The sequence below is a fragment of the Myripristis murdjan genome, chromosome 19 (assembly GCF_902150065.1).
Source record: "Myripristis murdjan chromosome 19, fMyrMur1.1, whole genome shotgun sequence".
In the NCBI taxonomy this organism is placed as follows: Eukaryota; Metazoa; Chordata; class Actinopteri; order Holocentriformes; family Holocentridae; genus Myripristis; species Myripristis murdjan.
The window spans coordinates 17,519,664-17,537,009 of record NC_043998.1 but is presented as its reverse complement, the minus strand read 5'-3'; the positions used below and the strand labels follow the sequence as shown (position 1 = coordinate 17,537,009).

At 39.0% G+C, this 17,346-nt stretch overlaps 3 protein-coding genes across 8 annotated transcripts in view; all 3 read right to left on the bottom strand.

The window, feature by feature from the left end:
• LOC115377646 (protein NO VEIN) overlaps window positions 1-3,205 on the bottom strand; it is a 43,486-nt gene extending 40,281 nt beyond the window's left edge. For both annotated transcript variants that reach the window (XM_030077543.1, XM_030077545.1), the window contains exons 1-2: window positions 2,943-3,205; window positions 594-746 (exon numbers count right to left, since the gene is read on the bottom strand). The gene's annotated coding sequence lies outside the window, so the exon portion shown is untranslated. The remainder of the gene's footprint in view (window positions 1-593; window positions 747-2,942) is intronic.
• Window positions 3,206-9,110: 5,905 nt separating this feature from the next.
• Window positions 9,111-12,660, bottom strand: LOC115377909 (sulfotransferase family cytosolic 2B member 1-like). Its single transcript, XM_030077986.1, has 6 exons — window positions 12,514-12,660; window positions 11,259-11,470; window positions 10,171-10,297; window positions 9,864-9,958; window positions 9,491-9,671; window positions 9,111-9,376 (listed from the first exon to the last, which is right to left on the bottom strand). The coding sequence occupies exons 1-6, from the start codon at window positions 12,650-12,652 to the stop codon at window positions 9,267-9,269; spliced, it is 864 nt and encodes a 287-aa protein (XP_029933846.1). The 5' UTR covers window positions 12,653-12,660; the 3' UTR covers window positions 9,111-9,266.
• A 3,433-nt stretch (window positions 12,661-16,093) lies between these two features.
• Window positions 16,094-17,346, bottom strand: part of radil2b (Ras association and DIL domains 2b) — a 28,824-nt gene continuing 27,571 nt past the window's right edge. For all 5 annotated transcript variants that reach the window (XM_030077328.1, XM_030077331.1, XM_030077332.1 and 2 more), the window contains 2 exons: window positions 16,897-17,036; window positions 16,094-16,746 (listed from right to left, as the gene is read on the bottom strand). In XM_030077328.1, coding sequence (XP_029933188.1) covers window positions 16,653-16,746; window positions 16,897-17,036 — 234 coding nt within the window. In that variant the 3' untranslated portion in view covers window positions 16,094-16,652. The remainder of the gene's footprint in view (window positions 16,747-16,896; window positions 17,037-17,346) is intronic.

Sequence of the window (17,346 nt, the reverse complement as noted above, 5' to 3'; positions counted from 1 at the left end):
CATTATCAGTGCATCAACACTGTCAAGCAAATGCAGTTTAGCCACTGGCAGTACATGCAGTTTATTACATGGAACACACTGGAAATGAGGAATGAGTGCAACAACCACACCCAACACAAACCACATCTTTACATAAGAACACTGACAGGCAATGTTAAGGTAGCTCAAACTTGGAATCAGTAACAAGGGGGTTCATTTTTCTTCCACCTATCTGAATCGAGCAACAGAACGTCAGTTTGATGACGGTGCTTGTTTATGTCACCTGACCTGGAGAGCTCAGAGTACACCAGATCCCACCGCTTCCACTGATACCACTCAGTTCAAATTGTTTAGCAACCAAGCTATCATACTGCCCTAGGTTAGAGAGAATATTTCCTTGTTCAACCTTGGCTGTATATTACACTGACAACCATGCATGCAGCTGTAGCATAAAGTAGTCTAGTATAACAACATTACAAAACAGAGATTTTTCTTACTAACATACAAATTCTGTTAACTACGTATGTTGAGGCAAATATACAAATTACAATCAACAGCCCAGGGGAATACAAATAACCAGGAAACACAAAGCAAAAACTTTGAGTATATCTTACCTATTTTTCCAGATGATCAGGACTGTAAAGTGCAATTTCTCCAGATGGTCACGATTGTAAAGTGCATCTCCCAGAGACTGAACTACCGCATCTGAAGAGCAACCTCCCTCTGTTGTTGCTTATGAACTCCCCCTCCTCCCTCCACCTTTCTTACTGTGAAAGAAACCCAGCAAATGTGGAGAGAAATGAAACTGAAACTTAACTTGCTGGGAGGCTAACTCAAATCCATGGCTAACTGTAACCAAAAAGTAATCTCTCTGTTGTTGAAATAGCAACAGAGGCATTGATTTCCAAGGCAGCCAGTTTTCATATTGTCTTCTAGTTCATACTCCTTTAAACAGAATACACCAGTATCTATTTTTGTACCTGAAAATCATTCATTCAGAAACAAGGTTTATGATGTAGTCCTGTGTCTAATAGATTTACAACAGCTGGAGGACCAGTATGAATGTGATGCCATGGGGAAGAAAAAAGGCAAGGGTGTTCAATAATGAAACTCAAGGAAAAACAAAACAGAAGGAGGCTGTTGGATGATGTAAGCAAAGGGGCGGAGAGAAGAGAGGAATCAGTGGCTTTGAGTTTCACTTTCCAGATCTGCCACAGCTGATTCACTGGAGCTCTTGCCAAAAAAAAGCACATGACCTGGTGTCAATGCCAACTTACTATGACGCACTTAAAATAGATGATATTTAAACATAAAATTAGGAAATGAACACAACTTCAAAAAAAATTAGAGCAGCTGAGGAGCCCGTTTTACAGAGAAATCAGGATCTGAGCCAGTGTAAGAGATGGCACTTGGAGCATGTGGCACAGTAGAAGTTGGATGGGCTGTAAAAACAATGTAATCCGTTCTAATGAGACACCATTTTAAACAAAGTGATAAATCTAAGTTTTTCCAGTGATTTCAGGCATTCAAAAATGCAGCTATAGCTTGACACCGACACAGGAAGGCAAACAGGGGCACATCAAAGCTCAAATATTGTGTCAGGCTGGGGCTTCTCTTTGCTTTGTGGTCTTCCATTCATGTCTTTTCACTTTCAACCTCCCTATCCTCAGCGTGGCCCAGCTTTTTGTGGTCCTGCACTTATTGACCTCTGGAGCTCATTAGCATCAACACTTTGTTGTTGTTTGGCCACACTAAACACTGTGCCATGACTGTGTGCCATACAGATGCCCACTCTAATGCCAACACTAACTCTCCATCCAGTCCAGTCTGTCCTGAGGACAGGTTTCTAATGATGAGGTGCACTGATCTGGTATAACACGGCAAATGTGCTTGTAACATTTCTCGGTCAATCCCAAAACACGTTGACACTGCTAAAAATCACCCTCTGGCGCATTTATAATTCGAGGAATAATAAGTTGACATCAGTCTGAGACATTTCCAGCACAGCAATGATATGAGAAAAAAAAAATCACAACATCTACGGCAAATGACAGGTTTTAATCTTAGAAGTAGAAATATATGAAAAGCATGTTAAAAATCTTTTTAGATCTAGATTAATTTTATGTAACCGAAGCAATTGTCTGGATCGCCTGGTATCATTTAATTTACACAATGCTGCTGCGGCAGGATATCCTTATAGTATGTCTGAGGTCGGAATGGGACGGCGGGGGATCCCAAATAGTATTCGGATAAGGTGAACAGATTTTTCAACAAATTTCTATCCATCAAACGCCAGCGCCAGCTAATCCGGAGCCAATTTTCCAACGTAAACACAGAGGAGTGGTTTCATCTGGCATACAACTGGTTTTTCAGTGTACCTTGTCCTGTTCAAATCAACTGTGGGGCTCAGCTTTGCTCCGGACAACAAAATCTGACATTACATGTCAACTTTACTCAGCAGACGAATATGGCTATGCCCACTTAACATTTCTTGTAGCTTAATAGGTCATTTGGTTCATGTATATACGAGAGCTTTCTGGGTTAATCTCATACATATTCATAAAGATTTGAAGAAACGCGGAGGGGAAAAGTTCAAAATGTGCCTGACCACTAAAACCAGAAACAGTAGGGACGATAACGTTAACAGAAACATGCCTTATCCAAGTCTTTTCGAGGGGAGAAGGGTATCTAACAAACTTCATACATTTTCAACGCAGGGAAAGACTTGTCGGTCATCTTTAGCTTAGCCAGACAGGTGTGTACACACTGGGGACACCGAGTACTCTCCAACTATTACTTTCGTGATAAATCGACTGCGTTAAGCTAGCTAACGTTGCAGCAGTTTAGACTCTAATGCAACTACATTAGCTGGTGAAAGACTGTTGACGAAATGCCCATCTAGCGTTAGCTATCATGTAGCTATCAAAGTAGTTTTATTTGTCGTTTGTTTTCGTGTCTGTCACCTCATTCATCATCCTGAAGACTCTGTGCTCAAGCAGGAGAACCATGCCCGCTAACTTTAGCTAGCTGAGTTGCTATGCTAACGCTAGCTCGCAACTTGTCGTCTCTTGCAGCAGTGTCCTGATAAGACCCACAGCTAGCTTGCGTAACATTAGGCTACATTCTTGACAGTTCAAGTCATCTTGTGGGTTAAGAACAAGGCGAAACGCCCCGCTGGGTTCCCTGTGTTGGCTGTAGCAACTGTGCCCTAGCTACCTAGCATTTTGCTACATTCAGGGCACACGAGAAAGATAGGAAATATGAGAGTTCGTACTTGAAAACACTACACACGCCAGCTCTCAGGAGGTATTTACGGACCCGTGGTTTTCCCTTCCTTCAAGATGTCTGTCTGACATTTCTATATTAGTTTCATTTTCCCAGCACTGCTCTGTGTAATTGGATGAATTTTTATTCATTCATTGCCTATACATAATGCCTTTGGTATTTTTTAATCGTATGCGTCACTAACTATCTGTATTATTCGTTGGGGTCCAACTGAATCAGGGCTCCTTATTTTTTATTTATTTTATTTTTTTAGGCAGAAGTGGTGAATCTGTAGGTACCGATACAAATCCTCTTTGTCCAGCTCATAAAATTCACACGATTTAAAATCCGAGATGGCCGCATGTGCGTCTCCAAATTTGTTTGTCCTGCAATGTTCGTGTGTTTGGTGCTAAAGTTATGTGATTGATTTGATTTTTGGCTCCTAAAAGTTCTGGGATTATCTGATCACAATCACCACGGACCATACTGGCTGTCAACTATCTTCGCTATTTGGATTATAACCATTGCTCAAGTCCAACTCCTCACCTGCCTGCCCCTCTGCCTGCTTGCCTGCCTCCCCTGGTCTGCTGCCCGGCCTTGTTCCCGCTTGCTGTTATCCATCATGGATAACCCCGATCACCCTCTCCACCACACACTGGACAGACAGCAGAGGTCCTTCTCCAACATCTCCAAATCATGCCTGCCACAAGCCATCATACTATACAACCACTCACATCGGCCTGACAGAAACAACTCACAACTCTCTGCTGTTTAGTTTTTTAACACTGGTCCTCCACTATTCAGCACATTAACTGTTTATTTATTATTTATATTATTTATATCTTAGTTATATACATTCATTCTGTTTTTTAAATATTGCAACGATCTAGCATCTGTATATTTCATATTTACCATCTGTATATTTCATATTGGTAGATGTTTATATTTTTTTGTATTTTTTTTACTGTATATAGTCTTTATTGTATATATTTTTTGCATTTATTCTAAAGATATATAACTATAGTTGGCTGCTACAGACCTCCATCTGCCATCAAAGATAGCCTATCATCCCTGACTCAGTTTTTATCTCAGCTGCATTATAGTGAAATGATTATGGCTGGTGACCTGAACTGGGATTGCTTAAAACCAGTGTCAGATGATATTAAATCATACTGTGACTCATTTGTCCCAGTTGATAAATGCACCAACACGCCCTAATCTTAAATACCCTGAGAAGGCTACTCTTATTGATTTAATCATGACCAATGCTCCCCACAAATTTGCTGTCACAGGTGTCTTTTGCAATGATTTGAGTGATCATTGTGTTGTTGCTGCTATTAGGAATACTGAGATCCCCAGGACAAAACCCGGTTTGATTTATAAAAGAAATTTAAAGCATTTTATAGAGCAGGGATTTTTACAACATTTGTCTCATTTTAACTGGAGACAGATAAAACTTATTCCTGGTGTTGAAACAGCCTGGAAATTTTGTGGATAGACACGTTCAGTTCTATTGTAGATAGACACGTCCCTTTCCGCAGATACAGAGTTAAGGGGCCGAATAACTCTTGGCTTTTTCCAGAGCTTTCAGGTTTCATTTGTGAACATAATCTGGCCTGGGCTAAAGTGAGAAAGTCTAAGTCTGATACTGATTGGCTTCTTTTTAAACAACTTCGTAACTAATGTACTTTATTAATCAAAAAGGCTGAGTCGGAGTTTTACTTGTTTGTTACTACTGCATCTCTTAACAACCCAAGAAAGTTCTGGAAATGTATTAAGTCCATGTCTGTGCCCAATGATTCTTGTGTTTTACCACCTTGTATAGTGAAAGACTCAGTTACAGTTTATGACAAACCTGAGATGTTAAACTGTTTTAATGAGCACTTTGTATCTACTGGCACTATATCTGATTCTGTGTCTACTACTTCCATGCAAACCTGTGCTGATGAACTTGTGAATATTGGTGAAAGGTTTAGCTTTTCTGTCCAGGAAGTGCAAAAAGCTCTTTATGCCGGCTTAGACCCTCAAAAATCAGCTGGACCTGATCTTCTTGAATCTAGCTTTTTGAAACTGGCAGCTGACTTCATTGCAGAACTGTTGACTTATGTTTTCAATCTCACCCTTGATACTAATGAAATTCCAACAGTTTGGAAATCTGCCTGTGTTCTTCCATTGTTAAAGGGGGGGAGATCAAACGGTTTTAAATAACTACAGACCAGTTTCTAATCTGTCTGCACTTGCTAAGGTACTTGAAGCTCTTGTAAGTGAACAACTTAAGGAGTTCTTATATGATAACTGTATTTTATCTGCATATCAGTCAGGCTTCAGGAAGCAACACAGCACAATTACGACAGCCTTTAAAGTTGTAAATAATATTACAGCAGCACCGTGTGTCACTTTTCATAGATCTTTCTAAAGCATTCGACACGGTTGGCCATAGTATACTGAAACTGAGATTGCTTAATTCAGATCTCACAGATCAGGCTGTTGCATGGTTTGCTAACTATCTGTCTGATAGAACTCAATGCACCAAACCTGATGGCCTCACTTCAGATGTGCTGCCTATCTATAAAGGGGTACCCCAGGGCTCTATACTGGGCCCCCTCTTATTTACTATCTGTATTAACGGGCTGGGTCAAAATGTGTCTAATGCAAATTTTCATTGCCTATACTTGATTATGGTGATGTACTGCATGCTTCCTCCCAGTGCTTAAATGAAATCAACACAGTTTATCATTGTGCACTGAGATTCATCACCAACTGTAGATCTCATACTCATCACTGCACTTTGTATAATCAGGTTGGTTGGTCTGCATTGTCCTCTCGTAGGCTTATTCATTGGTACAACTATATTTACAAGGCAATTCTTGGCCTTCTTCCGTTTTTTTTTTTTTTTTTTTTTTTCGTAAAAAAGCACTGGGAAGTATTCTTTGAGGTCACAAGATATCTTACTGCAGGCCTGTTCAACTGTGTTCTGAGGACAAGTTCATCCGAGTCACCAGCCTCAGAAATCGCAAGTTAACAGCAGCTCAGATCAGAGAGCAGATAAATGCCACACAGAGTTCTAGCAGCAGACCCATCTCTAGAACAACTGTTAAGAGGAGACTGCGCCAATCAGACCTTCATGGTCAAATATCTGCTAGGAAACCACTGCTAAGGAGAGGCAACAAGCAGAAGAGATTTGTTTGGGCCAAGAAACACAAGGAATGGACATTAGACCAGTGGAAATCTGTGCTTTGGTCTGATGAGTCCAAATTTGAGATCTTTGGTTCCAACCACCGTGTCTTTGTGAAACGCAGAAAAGGTGAACGGATGGATTCCACATGCCTGGTTCCCACCGTGAAGCATGGAGGAGGAGGTGTGATGGTGTGGGGGTGTTTTGCTGGTGACACTGTTGGCGATTTATTCAAAATTGAAGGCACACTGAACCAGCATGGCTACCACAGCATCCTGCAGCGACATGCCATCCCATCCGGTTTGCGTTTAGTTGGACGATCATTTATTTTTCAACAGGACAATGACCCCAAACACACCTCCAGGCTGTGTAAGGGCTATTTGACCAAGAAGGAGAGTGATGGAGTGCTGCGGCAGATGACCTGGCCTCCACAGTCACCGGACCTGAACCCAATCCAGATGGTTTGGGGTGAGCTGGACCGCAGAGTGAAGGCAAAGGGGCCAACAAGTGCTAAACACCTCTGGGAACTCCTTCAAGACTGTTGGAAAACCATTTCAGGTGACTACCTCTTGAAGCTCATCGAGAGAATGCCAAGAGTGTGCAAAGCAGTAATCAGAGCAAAGGGTGGCTATTTTGAAGAAACTAGAATATAAAACATGTTTTCAGTTATTTCACCTTTTTTTGTTAAGTACATAACTCCACATGTGTTCATTCATAGTTTTGATTCCTTCAGTTAGAATCTACAATGTAAATAGTCATGAAAAAAAAGAAAACGCATTGAATGAGAAGGTGTGTCCAAACTTTTGGCCTGTACTGTATATGCACACTTCCCCCACATTAGCATATACATACCACCTGCTTTTTGCTATTATGTGAAGCATGTTGTTTGAGAGAGAGCACAGTTTCATCAACTATTGAACTGAACTTTTTTTTTGCCTGACTATGTTTGACTGACATTTTATTGATCACTAATATAGCAATGACTTGAAACGAAGTCGGTTCGCAAAAACATAGTAGCTTTGATGTAGTTAAGCTACATGTTGTCACTTTATTGTAGCTCAGCTTGCTACATTTCTCTGGAGGGTAGCTTCAGTGTAGTGAAACTTCATGTAATGCAGAGTAACTGATATTTCTGAGCGATAGACATATAATATGCAGAGCTTTTTTTGAGACATCGGACATTAATTGACAAAATATTGTATGTGGCCCCTGTACCCCCATTGATTTTCATATTTGGTCCCCTTGTTATTGAAGTTGAATAGCCCTGTCTTACTGCTATCTGTTCCTAAAGTTAGAACAGAAAAGGGTAAAATGGCTTTGAGTTATTCAGCTCCGTCAGCCTGGAATATGTTGCAAAATGATTTAAATCTTGAGGAGTGGTCTCACTTGATGTTTTTAAATTCATGTTGAAGGTGTTAGAGGTTGATTTAACAGTCTGCTCATGTTTTTAATTGTGTACTTCCTTTTAGCAAAATTATCAAGTGGCTTGTGTGTAAAATGTATTTCTATTGTATGAATGTATTTTTGTTGTATGTGCTATGTTGTTTCTTTGTCAGTTGCTGTTTCTTTGTCAGTAACTTTGTGTTTTGGATCACAGCTGCTGTTCTTGGCCAGGTCTCTCTTGAAAAAGAGATTTTTAATCTCAATGGGACTTTTCCTGGCTAAATAAAGGCTAATTAAAAAAAATAAATAAATAAATAAATAAAAATGTTGATTGCACTTTAAAATGAAACCTTAGTAAATAATAATAATAATAATAATAATAATAATAAAAACATAAAATTGTGCTCAAGTCAAAGAACCGACTTTCCATGACTGACATTACTGAAATATCTTAAAAAGTACATGCGATTGCATCACAGCAGTGTAAGTAAATTAAATATTTTCTGTAGTTCTGCCATTGGTATTACATGGGAAACAGCTGGTCGGGATGGTGAAAGGGTGATCAAAAGGTGTGAACACTTTGATTTGCACTAAAGCCATTAAACATTTTTTCCCCACATACCTTGAATGCAACATCACTCTATTTTCTAGTGACACCATGTATTGTAGAAACTGCGACACCTAGTGGGAAAATTCACTGCTGGTCCTTTGCCAGTGAAGACCAGGCCAGCTCTGTTCTGTGGATTAATAGCTAGAATAACAAAAACTGACAGAATGAATTAACTAATGATGAAATAAAAAAAGAGACTGGCATTTAGGGAAGTACAGTATTTCGTACCTCGTTATTTATGCCAAATATCTCGATAGCGATACGATGACATGATGACGCGTTCACACTTTTTTGATATAGCAAGCTCTGCTTTGACACAATATGTCAACAATAGTGAAAATTAAGTCTTTTTCAAAAAACAGCATAATAACACCAATTGGATGAATTAAATGCAATTGCTTCACAAAGTGTTTTCTTTATTAGAACAGACCAGTCACTGTTTTTGGCTGCATTAAAATAAATTTGAAAAGAGATGAAAAATTTTCCTGCAACCACTGCTTTAACACAATGTATCATCAATACTTTAAGTGTAACAACAGCGAAAATTGAGCAGCATAATTATTCCAACTGGATGTAGAAAATGCAGCTTCTTCATAAAATATTTTCATCAGAACAGACCAAATATTGTCTTAGGCTAACCCTAACCTAAATTTGATATTGTCCATATCACTGCTTTTTGAGATATTAACATCTTGCATGTTCAAGTCTAGGTCACAGTGTGATAAATATATCGTTCAGCCCTACTGACATTAAAGCAAACTGCAATGATCAAGGCAATCACTCGTTCTCCATGGGTTTCTTTGTATCATGGTATGGTATTGTGTATCATGGTAAAGACTTAATGTAAAGAGTATTTTAATCCCATACAAATTTATATTTGACGTCTTTCATTTTTTCCTTATAAACAGCATCAAAGTATTCTGCTTCTGCCACTGTTAGTTGGTTTTTCCAGTCCCCAGCAATTCCTGAAAAATAGCATGCAACAAGTTGAATGATAATGCAGTTAACCAAAGCAGTTGTTTTCGTAGACAACAAACAAAAGCTCAACAAATATGCATTTCTGTAATTAGGAGACACACCTTTCCTGAGAAAGTGTGACTTGTCCAAGTCCATGAATCCAGGAGGGACCAGAGAGTAGTTGGACATCTTGTTCTGCTTCATGTTCTTGAATGCGCATCGTTCTGCGATCTTCTCTATCACCTCAGAGCTCAGAGGTCGCTCCAAGAACTGGGCCAGTCTCGCCACAGAGTCCTGGAGATCCTGCACCACACAGGAACACAGATTACTCTGTCTTCTTACAACAAGACTGTTAGTAAGCTTGTGGATTCTCATTAAGTCGTAATTGTTGGGGGAATGTTTTGAAGAGGACATTACTTTGATGGTGGAGGCATTGGGGTTTCCACATTTTTCAAAAGTCAGTGCAGTTTTGAGGAGAATCGCTGAAAACCTCACCATGATCATTTCCTCATAGGCGATGTACAGTATGCGCTCTTGGTCTTCAGCATTCAGCCAGCCTTTTATGTGATCAAACCACGAGCCAAACATGACTGGAGGGGAAAAAAACACAAGCATTGCATTTAGTTGATAAATGTCTCATCTACTATTAATGATTATTCCCCATAGCAATAAACAGCGGGCCTTTGAACACTGCCTATGCTGAATCTTGATTCCAGGTGTGCAACCCTGGCTGTCGTTGCACACTACAGTTAAAGATTATTGTAGATTACAAATATTGGATGGGAACAGGACTGAACGTAACTTTTTCCATCAAGGAACTTATGTAGGAACTCCTTCTGTGTGCCCGGGTTGACGAGGTAGCTGGCCATGCCATAATAGTGAAAAGAAGATGTAAACACATCTTTGGGGTTCCTCATGATGTAAATGACCTGCAGTGAAGAAATCACATTCATTTTTTTAGTCATTTACACAACATTTATGGACTTAAAGCTCGTATTATGGCCTGTATTATGTGCTCGATCAGACCGAAGATGAAATCAAAGTGAACTGAAGCTTATGGTCCTTTTTCACAGCATGCATTTGGCAGGTAAACACAGGTATTAATGACATTAATTAAGGTTCTGTCCCATTGAGGTCTCAGAGAGCCAGGGTCCTCTTACTGGTCCTGCTGGTTCACTGGAAAGGCTCTGCTACACTGAAATTGAAAAGATCCTCAATACCTGTGTTTACCTGCTGTTTCCCTCACCAGCACCAGTTTATCCATCTTATATTCAGTTTTAAGTGCACATGGTTGTATATGTGCACTTCATATCACACATTTGTGTGCATGTGTGTCACAGTGAGGTTAAACTCACGGGAAGACGTTCTGGCAGAAGCTGAAAGAGGCTCATTGTGGTTAATCACTCCCGGTGGTGAATCAATATCCATTAGGAAAAGGGACGTTCTGTTATGCTAATGGCTTCAAGAACTAGGTGCTGACTTCTAAGTTGTGTACACAAGGAGTTTCCGCTTAAATTATGGAGATAAGACTTATGTTTAACTGTCATTTAAATCTTATCTTTACACTTTGCATTTTCATATATTTTCATATATTTTGCTAATGTTTCCCTCTTTAGAATGTTTTATATATTGTTTATTTCACCTTAATATATTTTCATATATTTTACATATGTTGTCAATGACTGTTATATTATATGCACAGCCTATTTATACATACTTTGTGATATTGGGCTATAAGAAATTTGGACTTGACCAGCTACAGTAAAATGTAAATGCATGTACTCCTCCAGACTGAAACCTCCAAGGTGCAATAGTGATTCAGCAGCATCACACATTGCCTTGTTTACCAAGACTGTCTTGGCCATAATCGTGTTTCAATGGAAAATGTACCTGCGGCTTGGTTTTGAAGAAGGACGGTGGCATCATGTTGTAGTGGAAGTGTGTGGCGAACACGCGTCGAGACGGCCTCTGCTCCAGGTCAAGAACACAGGCCCTGAGCTCCTCCAGCCAGGGGACCCGGTCCCAGTTGGGAAGTGTCTCAATGGCAGCGGCATCTCCTCCACTCAGGATCAGAGGAAGGATCTCCTGTGACCATGTCGTACCTGAAAGCAGGACACCTTAGAATTTGTACAATTTCTGCAAAGCACATATTTCTGAGGTAAATCAGTTCAGCCCTTGAAAGAATTTTGGCAACATGAAATGACAGTGTGCAGGCTTGATATATATTGACAGATGCTGCATTCTGTGGTTTTCACTGTTGCCTTCTGGGTGTCAATACCATGTACCTCTGAGCAACACCAATCGATATGCTAAATCTTTTATCCCTTCAGCCATTTGGCTGATAAACTCAGATGGTAATCACTTTAAGCAAACTATGCCATAACAGAACCTAGGGGTAATGTCTCTTCTTGCCTGTATTTATTTATTTATTGATATCTTTCTTCTTGTATTTATACTGTATTTAACTGCCATAACTTAACTTATGGGCCTATCAACGACCTACTTGTCTGTTTTACTGGACTGTGCTTGGCATGGATAGTATTGTTACTGTTGTTGTCTGTGTTTGTACCTTGTGGGATGAGGAAGTTACATACGAATTGCCCCTTGTGGGATCAGTAAAGTTGTTTCTATCCTTTTCTATTCTGTTCTCTTCAAATCAAGGTGCAACATGTCTCTACTACTCCACTGTGTGGCCAACCCCTTTAGGAGGGAAAGAATCAACAGCTGACTTTAAAGCTAAATTGCCACTTGAAAATCTGCCTTTATCACCAATGGAAAGTAACGAGTAATGACATGATGAATGATGAAAGTACATTATTTGTCTTTGAAATGTAGTGGAGTGAAAGAAATAAGTTTCCAAAATAAATAAATAAATAAATAAATAAATAAATAAATAAAATAATAATAATCAAGTAAAGCACAGATACTCAAAAATTGTAAGTAAGTACAGTACTCTAGTAAATGTACCTCATTACTGTCCACCACTGTATCCAACAGTGCATGTCCAGCATCTTAGCATCTACAGATTTAGTAGTAGCAGTCACTTCCATTTACATAAACAATTTACAGTATACATAGAAAATAATCTTTAAACAATATAAACCACATTATGACCAGATTTGTATGAGAATGGCACACTGTTTACCTGACTTGGGGTAGGTCACAACGATAATGTCATCTGGACGAAAGGAGAACTCCTCGTAGTATTTCAGGCTCTCTGGACTGTGTAACGCTGTAGGGAGAAAGACCCCTTTGTACACAGTGTATAACTCTGCCTCTGTCATTGTCAGCAAATGGAAATACAATGAACATTAACTCTGTGGCTGGTGGAGCTCAGAGACAGGCAATAGTGATTGCAGTGTTTGGACTTTGTTTTCATAGATAAGCATGACCTGTCTTGCTCGGTCCCGCCCACTGTGATGCTTACTATGCACACATCACACCTTAGAACAAGAAGTCAGAGAGCTCATTCAGCACTTCTTCAGTCAAACGCTTCCTCAGTGTGTCAGAGCTCTCTCAGAGACTCTTAGAAATATTTTGTTAAATCAGCAATTGCCACTTGAAAATCTACCTTGATCACCAATGGAAAGTTTGCTGCGTATGTAAACACATTGCTAGATGATACACACACAAGCTGTCAAGTGTTACGAGGTCTGGAGGTTTAAAGGACCATACAAATCATTTTGAATGCTTGGCAGACTTATTACAGTTTGCCTGCATTTTACACTGCAGCAAAAATGTTTGCAAATCTGGCAGAGGTGCTAAATATTAAACAACATACAATCAAAATCCCTTGATTTTATAACTAGATGTTTTGGCTGAAACACATTCTTATGTCCTGCCTTTGCGGCTAACAAAGTCATCACCATCCTAAACCACGGAACTGATATTGGACTGTAAAATAAACGCTTTTTGTATTTGTGTTTGACAGCAACTCAGCTCCTGACAGCTGTAAAACTGAGGTATTGGAGGGTTTTGAAGAAGACAAAGATCCATGTGACGACATGCCAGTTTATTTCATCATATTATCATGTTATATCTCTAAAATATGTGGATAGGTTATATTAAAACAAACAAACAAACAAACAAAAAAAAACTGCATTTTTAAGGACACTTTTGTGTCAATGTCATCAAATTACTTTGTGAGATATATACAAAAGTTATTTATTTTTTTGCAATAATTTGGATATATAATGCATATAGGATGTTGTGTGCACACATAATTTTACATTGTGCTTCAGTTGCATAATTTGTCTTTATATAATCAAATATTGCGTATTTTACTTCAAAGACTATTCCTCTTCAATGTTTGATTAGAGCAGGATCAGACAGATTTGCCTACAGATATGAGCACACAATACCTTGGGCTATTAAATTAATTAAATCCACACCTTACCCTCCTATAAATGTAGGGATCTCTTAATGTCTCTTTATTTGGCTGTCTTGTGTAGCAGCCAATCATGTAATAACAGTCAATAATTAACGTAATAAGTTTTCCATTCTTAAAAGTCATAAAATTCAGTAATGTAATAACTAACCAGTGTCACACTTCCATGACTCCTTAACATGCCTCCAAATGAAGTGCAAACACATTTTCAAACACAATTACTCGTGTGATATGAAAGCTATACATCTTTGAAGATGTTTTGTCCTCAAACACAAAGACCACCACTTCGTCTCATGAAAAACATCATCTTTAATTAAATTTATTTACATCTTTCAAACACACTACTATAGCTATTCAGCACACCCTCTCTCTATGTACCACTGTATTCAAGGAGGCAGCTTTTTGATAGAGGCAACAATAAAAGTGAGTGTCATGGAAGCGTGACACTTTATGGTTAATAAATAAAACTTAAATAAAATGACATAAGTATATATTTTCATTATTGGCCTCAGTTATTACATTTTTAATGTTTTTTTTTTACCCAGCTAATAATGTAATAACCAGACAATAATGTATTACATTATTGTCTTGTATTGTTGTATGATACTGTCTGGCTTTCCTTTGGTTTTCTTGACAACTGTTCATCCAATCGACTTCACACTTCACAGGCGTGTTGCTGAGGACCCAAGGAAGTGCGGTGTCGAACGTGAAGCTGTTTGGACGAGCAAATTTCCACAAGTCTGTAAGCAGCAATACCAAGGAACAAGCAACTGGCTCATTCTGAAGAGTCACATTTTTAACGGAGGCTGCATCATTTTCTTTGAGATCTGATGATGACAATGTGTTGTCTTCGCCACATGAGTTCTGTCTCAGCTTGTGTTATCACCACAGTCAGAGCCTGAGCAGACACATGGATGTGGTTCTATGCAATAAAAAAGACCTCATGGAAGTGCACTAAATAGTTGAAAACACCTAGTTTGTTGAAGCTGTAAAAATGATGTTTTTTTTTTTGTTTTTTTTTAACACTGATAACACTTTTTCTCTAAAATAAGTTAACGAAGAAATTCCAATGGCATTTTTTTCTTTTTATGATCAATGGCATAGCTGTATTACACTGCACAAGACATTTTTGAGTGTCTACCTACCTGTACCCATGATTGTACCCATTGTGCTGTGGTGATTGCTTTATTTGTTAATTAAAAGCTTTATTGATCATGAAGTATGCCTAGTCATTAATTTTCATTCAAGGATATTAAAATGACAAAATATATTCAGACATTCAAGTCATCAAAACACAACAGTGCTGCTGCTTGTAGGAAAACTAATGTTTAGGACTTTATTACAGTGATGTAATACTGTTGTTAAGAAAGTCGGAAGTCTCTGAAAGCTCATTTTCATATCGTAGTGGAATGAATGGAAACCAACGGCTGGAGAAAAGGGTGGAAAAATGATATCAGAGTTCTAAAACTCAAAGTCCTTGAGCTTCTTCCTTGTTTTATGCTGTATGTGTTTTACTTTGCTTACTTTTTAAAAAATTTTTTTTTTTTTTGTACTTTTTTTGCTGATCCTGGTGAATATGAATCGCCTCTCTGGCAACAGATCAGTACACTGTATTGAAATTCTTGAAAAATATGAGCCTATTCTGTCATCTCGCACATGTACTGCACTAGGAATCTAAGCAGCATATCACAGAGAAGTAGAGTTACAAGTTAGATGTGTTCAAAAGCGAGGTGTGTAATATGTAAAACATTTTATGAAACATGCATGCAGAATAAATGCCAAAGAGTCAAAACAAATGGAACTGTGTCAAAGTGGTCAGGTTAAGGCAATTGTGCAGAGCATCTCGAGGCTGTGTTTTGTCCCCTGTCCTGTTTTTTATCAAGAGTAACAATTTTAACATTTCTGAGACTGATTTTTCTTTATTTAAATATGCAGACGATGTGGTGCTTCTTGGACGGCTGACTGAATGATGATTACCCATAAAGACTGAGAAAGGTGAATTGTACAACAGGAATCATAGCCTGTCTTCCTGTGGAAGCCGATAGCCACAAAACACTATACAGAAACGCACCAAATGCTATTAGCTTTGTTAGCTCATAAAATAACCGGCACAATGAGATCCTGATTTTATCATTTGATCTGATGGTGAGGTTCTTTATGTATTTGATTTGATTTAATTTGATTTATTTGTACTTTGAATTTTGTGGTTTGTCTGGTGACCCTTGATATCCATCTTTGCACAGAAGTTTCCTGAGGCCCATTTTAATTATCACCAACTAGGCACATAAATGAAAAAAAAAAAAATGAAATGATCAGAAATAGTCATAGACACAGCTCATTACTTCTGCAAAACTGTCTGTTTCATGTTTTCCACATTTATTTAAACAGGTTTTAAGCATTATTTACAATTGTGAACAGATGAGCTGTAACTGGAATAGCTGTTTATTTTTGTCGAAATCAGATGCAGTACCCACTCTGCGGGATGTAACTATGTGCTGCCAAGTTGCAGTCATGCACAAATTGATTTGTTTTGCTTTGTAGGGACACCAGTGGTATTTGAAACCCGGCCCCTAATGCATTCACAACAATTCAAAATGTCAGATGCCATTTCCTGGTAGTCTGACATAAAAATGCCTCCTCCACTGGAGCACAGTATTAATTATACTTATCAATGATCAATACCATGCTAATGCAAATCAGAGAGTCGATGTACTAAAGTGAGCAACTGAAACCTCAGTCTGTATCCATGATTCAAGGTCATCGGTTAAATTCATAGAGTGCATTGGTGTCACAGTCCTCAATGTTCATCAGGCTCTCATGGTGACCTTTAAGTGCACTTTAAGTCAGTGACTCTAGGTCACTGATTGTCTCTTGGTAAATCACTGCAGTGAACAGAATCAGCATTTATCCTGTAAAGCCTTAGCCATCCAGTCAGATCTGGCCACCAGGAACCTCGGTCTGTCACCTGAAGCCTGGATCAGCTCCTTACCACTGACAGAAAGACAGACAGACAGACAGATTAGTTTCATCATGAAGCACTTATTCGTTTTTAGATAAATTGCAAGAAGGCCCTCCATGTTTGATCGATGATGCTTTGAATAGCAGTTTGTCAGATGCTGGGTTTTTTGTAACATTTCTCACCGTTGGTAGTCCAGGTCAAGCAGACTGATGCCGTTAACGGCCAGGATCCTGTCTCCTGGGAGCAGCTTCTCACACAGAGCTGCAGGAGAGTTTGGCACCACGGCCCGGACGAAGATACCGTTCATCTTCAGTGGAGTGTCCTGCAACATGGGTCAAGACGTCAAGAGGATGTGGACTCAAATAACGAAGAGAAGCTCTACCTGTTCCTAAGTCAAAGCCACAACTGTTGGTGTGATTTCAAACAACTGGCTCATGTTCTTGACACATTACTTACCCCCATGTTCCCGATGGAGCTGTCCAACTTTATGGTAGCAAGGAAAAGTTCCACTTGTGTTCTGGGTCTCAATTGTGATTTTGACTGATGAGATGATGTGGTGTATTTTTACGGGAAAAGCTCAATCACATATGCAATTTGATATTTTGACCAGCAGGGGGAGTGTTTTACCAATA